The sequence below is a fragment of the Lethenteron reissneri genome, chromosome 16 (assembly GCF_015708825.2).
Source record: "Lethenteron reissneri isolate LAM-NWPU_2019-01 chromosome 16, ASM1570882v1, whole genome shotgun sequence".
NCBI classification, from domain to species: Eukaryota; Metazoa; Chordata; class Hyperoartia; order Petromyzontiformes; family Petromyzontidae; genus Lethenteron; species Lethenteron reissneri.
In genome coordinates, this window is record NC_083794.1 from 14,415,624 (window position 1) to 14,431,048 (window position 15,425).

Sequence of the window (15,425 nt, forward strand, 5' to 3'; positions counted from 1 at the left end):
TCTGGTCTCTGTGACGTCTCGGTGTGACGTCTCTGTGTGACGTCTCTGTGTGACGTCTTTGTGCGACGTCTCTGTGTGACGTCTCTGGTCTGTGTGTGACGTCTCTGTGTGACGTCTCTGGTCTCTGTGCGACGTCTCTGGTCTCTGTGTGACGTCTCTGTGTGACATCTCTGTGCGACGTCTCTGTATGACGTCTCTCATCTCTGTGTGACGTCTCTGTGCGATGTCTCTGGTCTCTGTGACGTCTCGGTGTGATGTCTCTGTGTGACGTCTCTGGTCTCTGTGCGACGTCTCTGGTCTCTGTGTGACGTCTCTGTGTGACGTCTCTCGTCTCTGTGACGTCTCTGTGCGACGTCTCTGTGTGACGTCTCTGGTCTGTGTGTGACGTCTCTGTGCGACGTCTCTGTGTGACGTCTCTGTGTGACGTCTCTGTGTGACATCTCTGTGTGACGTCTGTGGTCTGTGTGTGACGTCTCTGTGCGACGTCTCTGTGTGACGTCTCTGTGTGACGTCTCTGTGTGACGTCTGTGGTCTGTGTGTGACGTCTCTGTGCGACGTCTCTGTGTGACGTCTCTGTGCGACGTCTCTGTGTGACGTCTCTGGTCTGTGTGTGACGTCTCTGTGCGACATCTCTGTGTGACGTCTCTGGTCTCTGTGTGACGTCTCTGGTCTGTGTGTGACGTCTCTGTGCGACGTCTCTGGTCTCTGTGCGACGTCTCTGTGTGACGTCTCTGGTCTCTGTGCAACGTCTCTCATCTCTGTGCGATGTCTCTGTGTGACGTCTCTGGTCTCTGTGCGACGTCTCTGGTCTCTGTGACATCTCTGTGCGATGTCTCTGTGTGACGTCTCTGGTCTCTGTGCGACGTCTCTCATCTCTATGCGATGTCTCTGTGTGACGCCTCTGGTCTCTGTGCGACGTCTCTCATCTCTGTGTGACGTCTCTGGTATCTGTGCGACGTCTCTGGTCTCTGTGACATCTCTGTGCGATGTCTCTGTGTGACGTCTCTGGTCTCTGTGCGACGTCTCTCATCTCTGTGCGACGTCTCTGGTCTCTGTGCGACGTCTCTGTGTGACGTCTCTGGTCTCTGTGCGACGTCTCTCATCTCTGTGCGACGTCTCTGGTCTCTGTGACATCTCTGTGCGACGTCTCTGTGTGACGTCTCTGGTCTCTGTGCGACGTCTCTCATCTCTGTGTGACGTCTCTGGTCTCTGGGCGACGTCTCTGGTCTCTGTGACATCTCTGTGCGATGTCTCTGTGTGACGTCTCTGGTCTCTGTGCGACGTCTCTGGTCTCTGTGCGACGTCTCTGGTCTCTGTGTGACGTCTCTGTGTGACGTCTCTGGTCTGTGTGTGACGTCTCTGTGTGACGTCTCTGGTCTCTGTGTGACGTCTCTGTGTGACGTCTCTGGTCTGTGTGTGACGTCTCTGTGTGACGTCTCTCGTCTCTGTGCGACGTCTGTCATCTCTGTGCGACGTCTCTGGTCTCTGGGTGACGTCGCTGGTCTCTGTGTGACGTCTCTGTGTGATGTCTCTCATCTCCCCGCTGTGGGCAGGCTGGGTGCACGCGCCATGTCCCTGGACAGCGTCTTCCAGCCGGACGCGGCGTCCGCCGATCCCGAGCGGCCGTCCCGCGTGCTGTCCCAGGACAACCTCGCCGGCCGCGTCAGCGCCTTCAAGGTGACTCCGGCGGCGCCACCCCCCCCCCCCCCACAGGCCTCCCCCTCCACGAGCCGCAGCTCTGTTGGCAGGGTTGGTGGATCATGCAGAGATTATCGCGTGTTATGGTGCGAGACTCCCAAACCGTGCGCGGCGTCCAAAGATGACGCCCAAATTTGGACTCATTCATCGTCGTCGTCGTTATCACCGTCGTCAGCCATGGTCAATCCACTGCTAGGTGAAGGTTTCCCTGAGCCGCGACTGCCGCTTATAAACTGAGCAAATGCCGCACGAAAGTGACTTCATCGCTCCATCTCCTGCTCATGGAGCTCCTCGTTGTTGCCGTCGTTGTTGTCGTCGTTGTTGTCGTCGTTGTTGTCGTTGTTGTCGTTGTTGTTATTGTTGTTGTGGTTGTCATCGTTGTAGTCATTGTCGTCGTCGTTGTTGTTGTCGTCATCGTTGTTGTAGTCGTTGTTGTTGTCGTTGTTATTGTTCTTGTTGTTGTGGTTGTCATCGTTGTAGTCATTATCGTTGTCATCATTGTTGTTGTCGTCATCATTGTTGTTGTCGTTGTCCTTGTTGTCGTTGGCGCTAGGCCCCTGTTGCTTCTTCACGGGCTGTGCCGCAGCCCTGCTCTCTCTCTCGTCCCGAGAAAAAGGTCTCAGGATTCAGCGAGGCTTTCCCCTAGAGATGACACACGTGTGACGTCACTGTTGTCACGACCGTGAGCAACTCCGTCGCAGTGGGGATCGCCCGACACTCCCGCGTCTCCGCCCCCCTTCCTCTCGTGCAGAATCAGCTGCTGCGGACGCTGCGCATCGCCTCCCCGTCGCGACTCATCCCCAAGCGGCGAGCGACACCAGAGGGAACGGCGGCGGCGTCGGCATCCCCCGCGGTTCGCACAGTGCCCCCCCCCCCCTCCCGACTTGCCGCTCGACACCTTTGGCACCGAGAGGAGGCCGTCCTCTCCCCGAGACCAACTCCGGATAACGCGGAGCTCGCCCCGGGGGGGGTAACGAACACCGGGTGGATTCGTTACCGCGCCCTGACTGATGGCCCCACGCGAGTTATTTACACGCGCGGTAATCGCGTCCCTCAACAAACTCCATTATTTATTGGCTGTAACGCTGTAAACAAATCCTCGCCACTGTGCGGCGTCCTCGCATTAGCGCCGTTGCGTTGTGAGCGTGCGCCTCGCTGTGCTTCAGGGCGCACCCATGGTTTCACCCGGCTCTGCCGTGCAGCCCTCTTCCGAAGAGTTTCCGGCCTCCGTTGCCCACGCCGTACCGATGTCCGATGTTTTCCCTCTTGACGCTCGCCTAGAACCGCGTCGAGGGCCGTGCTATGGCACGGCCGCGGCAAAGAGCTGCGGCGTCCGTCTCGCTTGGCTTATTAATTCGCTTGCGCTGGTCGCACCATGCCTTACGTCCGTGTCCGCTCGTGCCTTGCTTTGTGTTGTTCCGTGTCCGTCCGTAGCGGTGGTCGCAGGGCTCCTTGAGAACAAATGGGACGCAGTCCTTGCCGAGGGAGCAGGCGCTGGTACCTGAACTGGTGCTGGCGCCTGACCGGCCCCTGACTCCTGAACAGGTGCCCATCCCTGCTGCTGCTGCTGCTGCTCCTGCTGCTGCTGCTGCTGCTGTTGCTGCTGCTGGCTTACGTGGTGTTGCTTTGCCACTGTTTTTTTTTTTGCACGTCATCGACAAAAAACCCAACGCATTGACAGAGGGTTCGACTCCCACAACCACTGCCACGATCACAACCGCGATCGCCACCAGAAGCGCCTCCCCCTCGGTGCTGGAAGCAGCGAGCGGCAAGTCAAGCGTTCATGTAAAGACCTATATAGCTCAGAGGGCCTTAACTGGTCAAATGAAAATGGTTTAGTTGAGTAAAATAATTTCTACGTGGGTGTGGAGGGGGAGCTGGGCGGAGAGGGGGGCAGTTGGGTGGGTCAAAGGTCAGCAACGCCGAGACCGGTGCCACTGAGATTCTCCGATCCGCACGATCCGACACGAACGACACTTCAGTGTCAAGGTTGCACCACGAGTCGGTGCTCACCCCGAGTGAGACGTTGGCCATTTTGATGGAATCTTCCGGAGCTCAAAGGACGACCTTTGGGCAACTTGCAAAACGCGAGTTGCCGTGACAGCTGCCTCCCGTCGTCTCTCCTGTCCCGCGGGGTGTCGCAGTTTGGTTTGTTGACAAAATGAGCGGCAAGGATAACAAAACATAACAGCTATTTTAATTCGTGTGGCTCCTACATTTCTGTTTTGTTTAATCACAAACCAGCCAAGGGATGATTGTAACGGAGCAGGCCAGGTTGTGTGCTGCCTGTGGGTTGCGCTTTGTGCATGTTGATGCTGCGGTTGCGATCGTGTTTGTGGCGGTGGTCGTGGTTGTGATTTGCATCGCGGTCGTGATTGTGGGAGTGGTTGCGGTTGCGTTATTGGTCGCGATCGAGTTGCGATCGCGAATCCGGTTGCGCCCATCCCGGTTGTTTTGATCGCGGTTGTGGTGTTGCGGGCGGTGCAGGGAGGCAGCAGCTGGTGCGCGCCGCTCAGCCTGGACGAGCGGCCCACGTTCACGGCGACGCTCGACAACACGGCCGCCAAGCACCGCATGGCCGTGCGGCCCCGCAACCAGCGCACGGGCGCAAGGCCACGGCGCACAGCCGTGAGCAGCGCCACGACACCGCCCTCACCCCCCCACCCACCCACACCCCCACCCACAACCCCCACCACCCACACCCCCCCCACACCCCCCCACCACCCACACCCCCCCCACCAGCCCCAGCTCTTGCCTCCCGTCACAGCCTCTCCTCCTCTCTCCGTGCCGCCACGTGCAGGACGCGAGTGACGGCGACGGCGCTCTGTCTCCAGCGTCCTCCTTCGGAGAGAGCCCCTCCCTCGCCGGCCCCGGTGAGTCTCCGCCGGACCCTCGCCCCCGCTCGCGGTCAGGAAGTTCACATCCTGGTCGGTGGTTGATTTAGCCCATCATCCCGCTGAGGTGATTAAAATTGGTACCACCCTATGAAAAGCGGTTGTCCTGTGGACATACTTACCCCTGCCATAGGAATGTGGAATTTCCAACACTGGCTCAGGCCTGTAAACGGAGGATGAACACCACCTCGATGCTCATTTGAGCAGGAATTTACGTAGGAATACGACTCCGAGTCATAGCCCGAGTAAGAGGGATACTGGATGTGGTGTGCGGGTTGTATTTTCCATCTCGCCGACTCGGACCGACGCAGGGTAAAACTCGGCCTTCGCCAAATCCAGTCTTCCCCTCGCTGTGGAGCGCGCGGTCGCGGGGGATGAGAGGGGAGCGGGCGGCGGTGTCGCGGGCTAATCGCACCGTGGTGCGCGTGTGAACCAGGAGGCTCGGGCCAATCGCCGAGCGAGAAGCAGCAACCCAAGCGGCCGGCGCTGGTCCCTCCCGGCGCCAAGCGAGCACCGCGCCCGCAGCGCGAGCCGGCACTGCGGGAAGAACCCGACGAGACGGCGAGCGCGGCTCGATCCCCGGAGCCCCCCGAGTCTCCGGCGAACGACGGCGGCAACGCCGCCGTCGCGGCCCTGGAGTCCGGGCAGAGCTTCCGCCTCCCGCGCGTGCAGGTGAAGCCGGCGCCGGGCGCTTCCTCGTCCTCCTCCGCCGCCGCTGCCGCCGCCGCCTCCTCGTCCGACGACTCCGAAGCGGAGGGGGCGACCGACGAGCCGGCGACCTTCGACCCCATACGGCTGCCGCGCCCCACGCTGCGGAGCCCCAGCGACGCGGCGCCGGTGGGCGCCGACGACGGCGCCGCGGCGGCGGACTGCCGCGGGAAGCTTCCTCACAGGAGCTCGTCGGAGATCGGCGGCCGCTTGCCCTTCGCGACGGCGCGCAGCAAGTCGCTGCCTCGGGGATCGGACCACCTTGTCGCGCAGGCGGCGCGTGCCGTCGCTTGCGACGCCGTGGACGCCGGCGAGGTCGAGGGGCGGGGCGGTACGCGGCAGGGGGGCGGCGGCGGCGTTTCCCAGAAAGTGGCGAAGCGCGGACGCGCGAGGACTCAGCGCCCCGTCTCGGCCGTGGAGCCGATGATCCGCGCCGCCTCCATGCTCTCAGAGGCGGCGTCAGGCTGGCCGGACCTCGCCGCGGATGGCAGGGACGGCACGCGCCCGTTCGGGGTCAAGTTGCGCCGCACGCCGCAGTCGCAGTCCTTCTGCCGGCAGCAGCAACAGCACCAGCAGCAGCAGCAGCAGCAGCTGCAGGACGGTGGCCGGCTCCGCGTGAGCAGCGATGGCATCAAGAGCCTCGGCACGGTGTCCGCCGTGAGGGAGGGCAGCGAGGCTGAGGAGGCGGCCGGCGACTCGGCGCGGTGCGCTGGAGGGAGCAGGACTCCGGGCGCCGCCGATGTCAGGTCCAATCCCGGTGAGCAGTATCCGTGTGCGTGCGCCGTCGTGTAGCGGTTAGCGCGCTGCGCTACGATTCCCGCTCGCGGCCACCAACACCGGCGACGATTATCTGAACCGGTCTTGGACCTCCCCTAGGTCGACTCAGCCCAAAATGAGTACCTGGTACGGTGTCTAATCATCGCCACTCGGGAGACAAAGGCAGCCGGCCGTGGTGCTGGCCACCCAACCTTGCCGTACCGGCCTTCATAGGTGCTCGCTAACAGTGGGGATGTTTGTCATTGAGAGGGGGTTTGGGGTGAAGATTGTAAATCCTCAACCTCAGTTGACTTAAAACTGCCGCTCTACGTGGGCGTATGTATGTATGTCGAACTTCTTTCGCACCGTACGTAGCCAAACGCGCCAATCAGAGGCGCGTCCTCTGCGCTCTGTACGAAGCGGCCGCCTTTCCTCGTGAGCGGCCTCTCGCTTGCTCCGGCCCCGCAATTGTTTACGGAAAACGTCGACGGCCTAATCCCCTCGATCGTTACCGGAGAGCTTTGTTCACGCGCGCGGCGCAACAATAGCGACGCCCGTGCCTGGCGAAGCTTCCCCTGCGGCGATGCCGTCCGGCTCGGCGGAACTTGGCTCCGTCGCTCCCCTCCACCGTCCAATCGAAACGAAAAATAATCCCCCCGGGGGAGCAGGGCCACTCTTAATCACGTGATAATGTGATGGTACTATAACAATAGGGTCTACCCATTTTGGCAATCATCCTGTCCGCATTAACCACACGTGCTTGTGGTGAACATGCAAACAAAAAACACGCTCTAATATATGCGTTGTCTTTGAAACTGATTGGACAACACCAGAGACAGCTTTCTTGAGAGGATCGTCGCAATCGGTGTTAGACCAGAGGACGCCGAACAGCACACTATCAGGGCATTTCTAGCTCAGGGTGAGAAGCTACAATATGGGAAAGGTCCTCTCCAGGCTGCCCTCTGACCCCTGGGCGCCGTGGTAATTCCATCCGCGTGTTTTGGTTTGAGTAGTCCGAGTCGACGACAAGCTGTGGAATTTGAGTCAAGTGTAAGTTGCCGCCGTGTCCAGGGTTCATTGAAGCAGCAGGTTGTTGTCGCCAACGAGGCGAAGATGGCACGGAATAAAAGGTCACGGCTGGAGGTCGCCGCGTCCTGCTGGAGGGGACGCGATGCCGACCGTGATCTCGCTCCTGCCACATCGGACAAAGTCACCCACCTCACTCGCTCACTCGCTCGCTCGCCCGCCCGCTCTCACCAGACGGGATTGCTCCACATGAAATTCACGGGACTGAAATGACCCGAACATAGGCTTTGCCGACTGTTTTCCAGATGGCTTCGACCAGCAGTGGCTGATCGCCAGTGGTTGGCCGGCCCGTTGAATTGCTTGTCAGTGGGAGGCATCGTGAGTCGGCTGGCAACGATTCTCCCAGCGGTTCCACGTGATTTTCACGTTGCCATTCAAGAATCGATTCCTTTTTTGTCTCGATTTTACCCTCTCGTTTGTATTGTTTTGTTTGACTCCATTGGCTTAAATGTACCGTCAGCAGATCACGCGCTGCTAATTTGCACGCTATAACAACGACTTGACGCGTGTGCCGCGAGCATGGCCGTCGATGCAAATCGAATATCGGCGAATCGGAAAACAGGCAACCGGGGGAACGAATGGGATACAAGGAGGTCGGCGGCGACTCTCCGTCGACGAGCCGCTGAGCCACTCCGAAGCCATTAAACTTTCAAGGGTGCCAGTCGACACGGCGCTGAAACGAAATCTGCACGGGCCCTGCCACGCGGTAGCCGCAGACGCACCGCGATCACCACGCGGGGGGCGGGGGGGGCGGGGGGGGCGGGGGGGGGGGGCACCTCCACTGGTTCCGCGACTGAGCGCTCGCGTTACGCCGTGCCCCGCTTCGTCCACTGGGATCGATGATGGAAGCACCAGCTGCCCCCGGCGCAGGCAGCGTGGGACAGTTCGATGGCGACAGGCACGCCGCTCGTGCACTGTCAGCGCTGTCTTTAGGGTCGCCGTGAATTTCGGCTGTGTGCGTGGGCCCGTGTGATGAGGTACAAGCTGAGTTATTTTTACGATTATTGTTAGAATCTACAGCCTCGGAGCTGCAAGTGGGAAATTCAGCCTCACCTGGGCCTGACGCACGCGCGCGTGTATGTGAGTGTCTGTGCGTGCCTAATCCTGACCGTGGCATCACAGCGTTCCGCGCAACGTGCTACGAACCCAAACCCAGCGCCTAGGTTCGATTCCAGTTCACGTATAGCAGTAATGGTGTGGTATTTCAAACTCTCCTGGTCCTTCCCGAGGTCAGCTCCGCCTTAAACGAGTGCCTGGCCTAGACATGAAGGTATCTAGACGCGGTTTTGGCCACGCAGCAGCGTAGCTGTCGAGTGTGCAGGCGGTGCAACTGATCGATGGCCTACGTGTCAGAGGGCCCCCCCCACCCCACTTCATTCCTTGCACCAGGGGCCGTGCCGCCACTGCGTCCACACTCATTCGCCGTTGTGCGCCGCGCGCTCCATGTACGCTCGCTGACCGTGGCCTCTCTCGTGTTTTCTGTGTGTCCGCGCAAACCACCGGAAGACGGGAGCAGCGACCCATCCGGCTCGGACGACCACAGCCCCACGGACGGCTCCCCGCCGTGGCGCTCGCTGGCCGAGAGCAAGGCCCGCACGTGGTCCGACCTGGAGCAGCAGGAGACGATCGCCATCCTGTGACGACGTGGAGAAGAAGCGGCGAGGGTGGCGGCGGCGGTGCGGCGGAACGAGGCTCATGGGACTCGGCCAGCTTTTTGTTGTTGTTGCCCCCCCCCTCCCCCCGACAGTCGCTCTGCTTGCGACCGACGGACCGACGGACGGACGGTGCTCGATGTGGCACCCACGTAGCCAGCGCCAGCCCCGCGCCGGAGTCACATTGAACGTCCGTGAGCTTTTTAGGCCCCTACGGCGATGCCGCGCATCTGTCCGCACCGCAGATTCCCGTCGCGAATCTTCGGTCGGAATGGATCGCCGTATCCGGCGTCGCGGGAATCTCCTGGCACCACCGGAGTTTCCCCGCTCCGGCCGCCGAGCCGGGGATGCCCGGCAACTTGAGGCCCGTCGGCCCCAAAGGTCTCTGCCCCCCTCCCCCGACCCGAGTCGTTTACGCTCTCAGTTTCATTTTATTTTTCACTGGCCGGAGCAATTACCCGCCTTGTTAAACTGGGAAATAAGAAAAGTCAACAGCAGGAAAGGCAAACAGCGACGGGTGTTTGCTCGGCATGCAGGTGGGCCGCATGCATGCGGCCCTCGTGCGCTATTTTAAGACGTCGCGGGCGGTTTCCTTTGCTCGAGTCCGTCGCTCGACTGCTTAAAAATTTATCGAGCCCCCCCCCGCACGCCACCCCCCCCCCGCACCCCACCGCGTTTTTGAATGACCCCCGGGGCTACACAGTCGCCCGCATCCCTCCGCACGAATGCTTTTGCATTTTTAATTCTTGTTGTTTTTGCCGCTGCTGTTGCGCTCATTTTATTGTTTTTTTTTAAACGGATACGCGCGGACGATGTCGAAGTTGGTGAAGTAAATAGCCTAGGGGGCGGGGGTGGGGGGGCCGAGAGGGGGGGGGTGAAAGCTTGGCGTAGAGGGCAGAGCGGCTTATAGCCGCCGGCCCCTCTGCTACCCGAGTGGTTCCATGACTGTAGACGCTCCGTCACCTTGCTCAAGCCTGCCGAAGAGACCTGGCAAGGGGCCTGAGAGGGTCATTCGTAAACGGCCAATTTGGTGTCTTGGCGATGATGACGAGACCACTGCCGCGTCTGATGCCCCCTGCTGTCCGGAGTCCCCTTCCTCCGGCCGTTCACGCGGCAGAGCTCACGAGACCACGGCTCAAGACTCGTCTCTTTTGCCGACGACTTAACTCGGCACGCCCAGTGTCCATCTCGCTACGGCTGTGGCGACTACTTAGTCGCGTGCCACTCACCGGTCTACCGGCGACCCACGAAATATTCACTGAATAATCAAGCCCTGACCGTCTCTCTCCCTCCCTCTGTGTGACGTCTGCTCGTTCACACTTCAACCGTAACATCGTCTCAACGCTCCCTCTCCCCTCTCTCCTCTCTCTCTCTCTCCCTGCGGCCTGCAAAGTTCCCGTAGACACTTCACCGTCGCCGCATCGTGAACGGGCCTCCCCCCCCCCTCCCCTCCGGCGCTGATAACGACGAGGGTGGCTTGGTGGGGGGCGACCGATGGAGTTTGGCGGAGTTCCGCTCACCGTACGGGTGAAGCAAGTGCCTTTGTACAGAAACCGCGTCTCTCCCACGGGGCGTGGCAGTTTCGCTCGCGGCCACGCTTTGCGCGCGTCCGTACGTGTGCGTAGGTGCCCGTGTACATAACACGTGAGACGAGGAACGGTCAAAAAGTTTTGAGAACGGTGTGTGTGTATATATATTTTTTTACAATTTTTACAGTCGCGCTTTTGATTGCACTTGTTTTTCTATGATGGCGTCACTATGGTTACGATTGCATTGAGGAAAAAATATATATATGTGTACACTTTGGCTTGAACCGTAAACGCTACCGTCGGATCGCTGTGACTTTTTCGCGAAACTTTTTGGCTGTCCGTCTACTTTTAGGTTTTTTTTTGCCCGCGGTTCGTTTTGGACCAATGAATGTCGCTGTCGCTCACAACCGGCGGTCGGTCGGTCCGTCCGTCAATTGCTCGGTCGGTCCGGTCAATTGCTCGTTCGGTCCCACCACTGCATGTAGCTATAACGGCCACCTCGCTTTGCACAACGCGGCTCCAACCCGCTCGCTCAACCCGTGTACGCACGCCGCTGTAGCCGCGGCCGTTACCGCGGCTGCCCCTGTCGGGCTGTCCGAGTTGGGATCCCCCTCGTCGTGTTCCCGTCCCTGCTTCATGTGCCTTACCTGGCGGCGAGACAAACCACACCTGCTGTCGATTTAAAATAATCGTGGAGCACACGACGTGCGTGGCGGCACCTACGAGGGTGGTGTCGCCTTCCCGCACGCCTCCACCCTCCCGCTCGCTTGCACTTCTACTTCCGTAGGGCAGCGTGGAAACGCACCGGCGTTGAATCGCGTTTGAACTTTTTTTTCTTCCACCGATCCGAGGGGGCAGCAGCAGCAACATCATCAGCAACATCATCAGCATCATCATCAGCAGCAAGCAGCAGCTGGCGCCCTGTGGATGGCGTCGTCGGCGATGCCGTTCATTGGTTTGGACTTTGATGTTCCATTCGTTGAAGGCGCACGCGCAACTCCCACGCCGCGCGCGAGCGCCTGCCTCCCCTCACACGTTGCCTGCCAGCATCCTGCACTCCGGCGTACCCACGTAGCCATGGACCCGTCTGTGCGCACGTGAACCTGCACCCCGAACTCGCCGTTGGAGCCGTTGTTATTTCTGCGCTTGTTTACCCAGGGAAGCCTCGCTGAGTTTCGTGAATCCTTATCATGAGGGTCCTGTCAAGTCTTTTGTCAGTAGGGGTGCGATGGTTGCTCTCACGCGAGTAATTTGTGGGTAATTTGACAAATCTGGACCATGAGGCCGGCACGCAATGGCCTCCTCTTGCGAATGACGTCACTGTGAAGCTGACGGCGCGTGGCTAAATACGCCCGCGGTGAGAACCGGGGCAGCCGCTGGATCCGAACCGCGAACGTCGTGACCGCTCGGCCACGCCGCCGCCAGTACACCGCCCCATCTGCATTTTGCATTTGTCTAAACCCTCCTGGACCTACCTGTACTCACCTGTACTTACCTGGACCCACCTGGACCCTTTCAACCACTCGCCCATACCCGGCCGCACCATGGGTGCTCCTTGCCGATGTTCCCAGCTCCGCTGCCGCCCGCCAGCCCCCTGTACCCGTGGCGAGCGCGTTGCACGCGCGCTTACCTGCCCGCCTACCTGCTCGCCTAACTGCGCGACTAACTGCGCTTGCCGCCCGCACTCATTTCACGCGGTGGACCCGAACGTATTTACCTGTATCGAGTTGAACCGAAATCGCCACTATTTTATGCAAAAGTCATAAACGTGTTCGTTCCTCGCCAGAGTTTCCACGCGCGTCGTTTCTGTCCCACGGGTGCGTGCGTGCGTGAAACATTGACAGCGCAAGGCTTTTGTTGTTGTTGTTGCTTACCCATGTGTTTCATTTTCTATTGAGGCGGGATTTGTGTAACCCAATTTAGAGATCGTCACGTTGAAACTTCAGACAACAACAAAATACCTGGGCTTCGGCTTAGTTGTCCTTCCCCTGCACCTCCGATTAGCACCGTCGGATACGTACGGTGCGAAAGAAGTTCTACATACATACAAGCGGCCAGGACATCTCGTTTGCAAGAGTGACCGGAGGAAACACGTGATGACGACGACGATGGGCATGGCTGGTGGCCGAGACTAATGACTGTGTAGCAGTCAAAGCAGGGAAACGCGCCGGCCGGGAGGACGTCTGCTTGCGGAGATGGAGCGACGAAACGAGCTTGTGTGCAGGAGTGAGTTGGGATCGTTACATGGTGGAGCACTGGGGGGGTGGCGATGGCGTGTGCAGGCCTTAATCCAGCAGTGGATTAAACATTCTAGAATAAATGCATTTAGGAAACAGTGAAAAGTTGTTTTTTTATTCAGATTTAAAGTGGAGTAACTGATCATGTTCCGATAGTAACGCAGTGTACGAGTATAAAACCCTTTTACATTGGCACGAAATGTATTTTACACAAGTGAGCAATATGTACATACAGCATCATTTCATTACAACCACATTTACAGTGCAATTTACATTTGTATAACAGCGTCTAAAGCCACCGCATCTCCAGACACTGCACAGGAAAAATAAAAACACGTGATAGATATGGCACGTGACAACAAATGGGGGTCTTAAGTGGTCTTGACTTGAAACAGCAGGGCGACAGAATCCCAACCGCTCGCCCATCAAGAGGAAAGGGATGCCAGACGATGGTGGCAGACGAGCACAAGCCGAGGGATGACCTCAAGGGACGATCGGTGACTTTGTCGAAGCACAGCTGTCAACCCATTACGGTTTACCCCGTATTCTTGTTCAGGGAAATTGAGTTTTCATGCCCATACCGCGTACAGCCGTTTCAATACTGGCAAACAAACAGGTGTATTTGGTTGTGTTTCTCCCTTGTGATGGGACTTTGTAGGGTGAACGTTGAGATGTTTAAGGGTACGGGGTGACCAATAAAAAAAACACGCAATTTTAAATTCATTCTGTTACAGAAGATTACGTACATTTCATCCCGTGGATAAATTCGCATCGCACCTCGCATTCTCGACGACGGGGGGTTCGCGTGGAGGGTGCTAAAAACGGCCACGACAGCGGCGTTGTCGAGACTGCTGCGGGGCCACGCCGTGAGCCCAGGGAGGGCTCGCGACGTGTTGGACTTCTGCCGATGCTCCCTGCGTCCCCGCACCACCGACCAGCGTGGTCAAGTATGGTCAAATAGCCCCAAGGCCCTCAAGTGCAGCTGTGGATTGAACCAAAGGGGTCGCACACGGTACAAGTGTGTAGACACTGACAACGATTTAATGTCGGAACATAACTCGTTAATTGCACACAGTGATGCGACGGCTTTAATTTGGCAAATGACAGAATCGGGCGTTTCGTTGCCAAATTACCCATCGTGCATCTCGCTCTCTGAGTGACTCACTATTGCGTTTCAAGTGTGCTCCTGGCAGCCCTTGAAAGGAACTCGCGTACCAGAGGACGTGCGCCGAAGAGATGGAGTTATGAAATCAGCTCCTTGTGCCGGTGGTAGGTGGATGATTAGCACTATTATTAGCAATTAACATCGCGGTATCGTGAGAGGTAGCTGCGGCGGCTTGGGAAGAATTTGATCCAGCAGTGGATTGACCATGGCCACTGCTGATATATTAAGTGATTTCGTTTTGATATATTTTTAAGAGGCCCCTCAAAACCTGGGGCCATAGGCGTGTAGCTCTGAAAACCCCTGCGCCACCACTGCCCTGCCCATCACGCGTGTCTCTCGCTCTCTGGGTGACTCGGTAGGTCATGTAATTCTGGTCACTCGTGTTTGCCAACACAATTAGGGACAACATGGCCTGTCCCGGGCAGTCATAAGAGCGGGACTCTCAAGTTACGGAGCTCGTCTGGGCCGTGCAAGTTGGGGGTTCAGGGATGGGTGGTGCAGTGGTTAGCGCACTTTGCTAGGAACCCCCAGCCATCTGAGATTAGTACGGTTGGGCTACGTACGGTGCGAAAGAAGGTCAACATCCATGCATCTCCGTTTCATTCCCGACCACGGCTCATTTAACATGAGTGGCGAATGATATTTAAATGCCATCCTTGGCCTTAACATAGGAGTACCTGGTGTGTGGACATGTGCACTGGGAGAGACAAAGGCGGCTGGGTAAGATGCTGGCCACAAGTTCCCCCCCCCACCCCTATCGCGTGCCATTCTGGCACCTTAACAGTATCTCGCTAACAGCTCGTAACCCCAACGACCTATAAAAAATATAACGGGGGTTTATATGATGGGTGCAGGATACTCTGTCTATAAGCGGAGCGAACACGGGGAGCAGCAGTCCCACGTGGGCGTGCGTGTGGCTCATCAGACGCTCATCAATTCTAGAAAGTTTTACAATCGGACAAGAGCCGTCTAAAGGTAATGTAATGAGTCTCATTGAGTTTGGTCATCACTCCGTTCACACGTTTCTAGCGCAAAGTCCGCTGCCCGGTCCCGCGTTCTTCCACGAAGCGGTTACTTTTAAATTTGTGACAGTTAATGAATTATGTATTCAATTAAAAACACAACCGAGCAGAAATTCAGACCGATTTGCAGTCCAAGGTTGTGATTGCCCACAGCCCCCCCCCCCCCCCTTCAGCTGTGCCGCCCAGGGTCGCGATGTAGCGGCCACAATGAACCGTTAATTTGTAGATAACACCTTCATATACAGAGGCCCGCAGAGCTTGACCAACTGTTGTCTCCGACTAACAGCGTGGCTGCTGCCTCGAAAACTAATTTATTGGAAAGATAATGTCTTTAGAACTGCTTTTTGCCGTGTTTAGCACGATTGGCTACGTACGTTGCGATAGAGGTTCAACGTGCATACAGACAGATGGTAGGGGGCCTCAAAAGAGCAGGCTGGCAGACTGGTAGAGCCGGATGCGCGTGTTCAACAGCAGGCAGAGTGCCAGGGGACACACAAACACACAGGGTACACACACAGGGCACACACACACACACGCAGGACACACACACAGGGCACACACACACAGGACACAAACACAGAACACACACACACAGGGCACACACACACAGGACACAAACACAGAACACACACACACAGGGCACACACACACAGGGCACACACACAGGACACACACACA

The 15,425-nt window shown here is 58.0% G+C and overlaps 1 protein-coding gene across 2 annotated transcripts in view; it reads left to right on the forward strand.

The window, feature by feature from the left end:
* Window positions 1–13,245, forward strand: part of CRACDL (CRACD like) — a 45,655-nt gene extending 32,410 nt beyond the window's left edge. Inside the window, exons 5-11 of one of the 2 annotated variants that reach the window (XM_061552502.1) lie at window positions 1,554–1,677; window positions 2,450–2,551; window positions 3,133–3,243; window positions 4,186–4,326; window positions 4,499–4,571; window positions 5,029–6,057; window positions 8,649–13,245. In XM_061552502.1, coding sequence (XP_061408486.1) covers window positions 1,554–1,677; window positions 2,450–2,551; window positions 3,133–3,243; window positions 4,186–4,326; window positions 4,499–4,571; window positions 5,029–6,057; window positions 8,649–8,782 — 1,714 coding nt within the window. In that variant the 3' untranslated portion in view covers window positions 8,783–13,245. The remainder of the gene's footprint in view (window positions 1–1,553; window positions 1,678–2,449; window positions 2,552–3,132; window positions 3,244–4,185; window positions 4,327–4,498; window positions 4,572–5,028; window positions 6,058–8,648) is intronic. The other variant, XM_061552503.1, reaches the window with a different exon arrangement.
* Window positions 13,246–15,425: the final 2,180 nt, after the last annotated feature.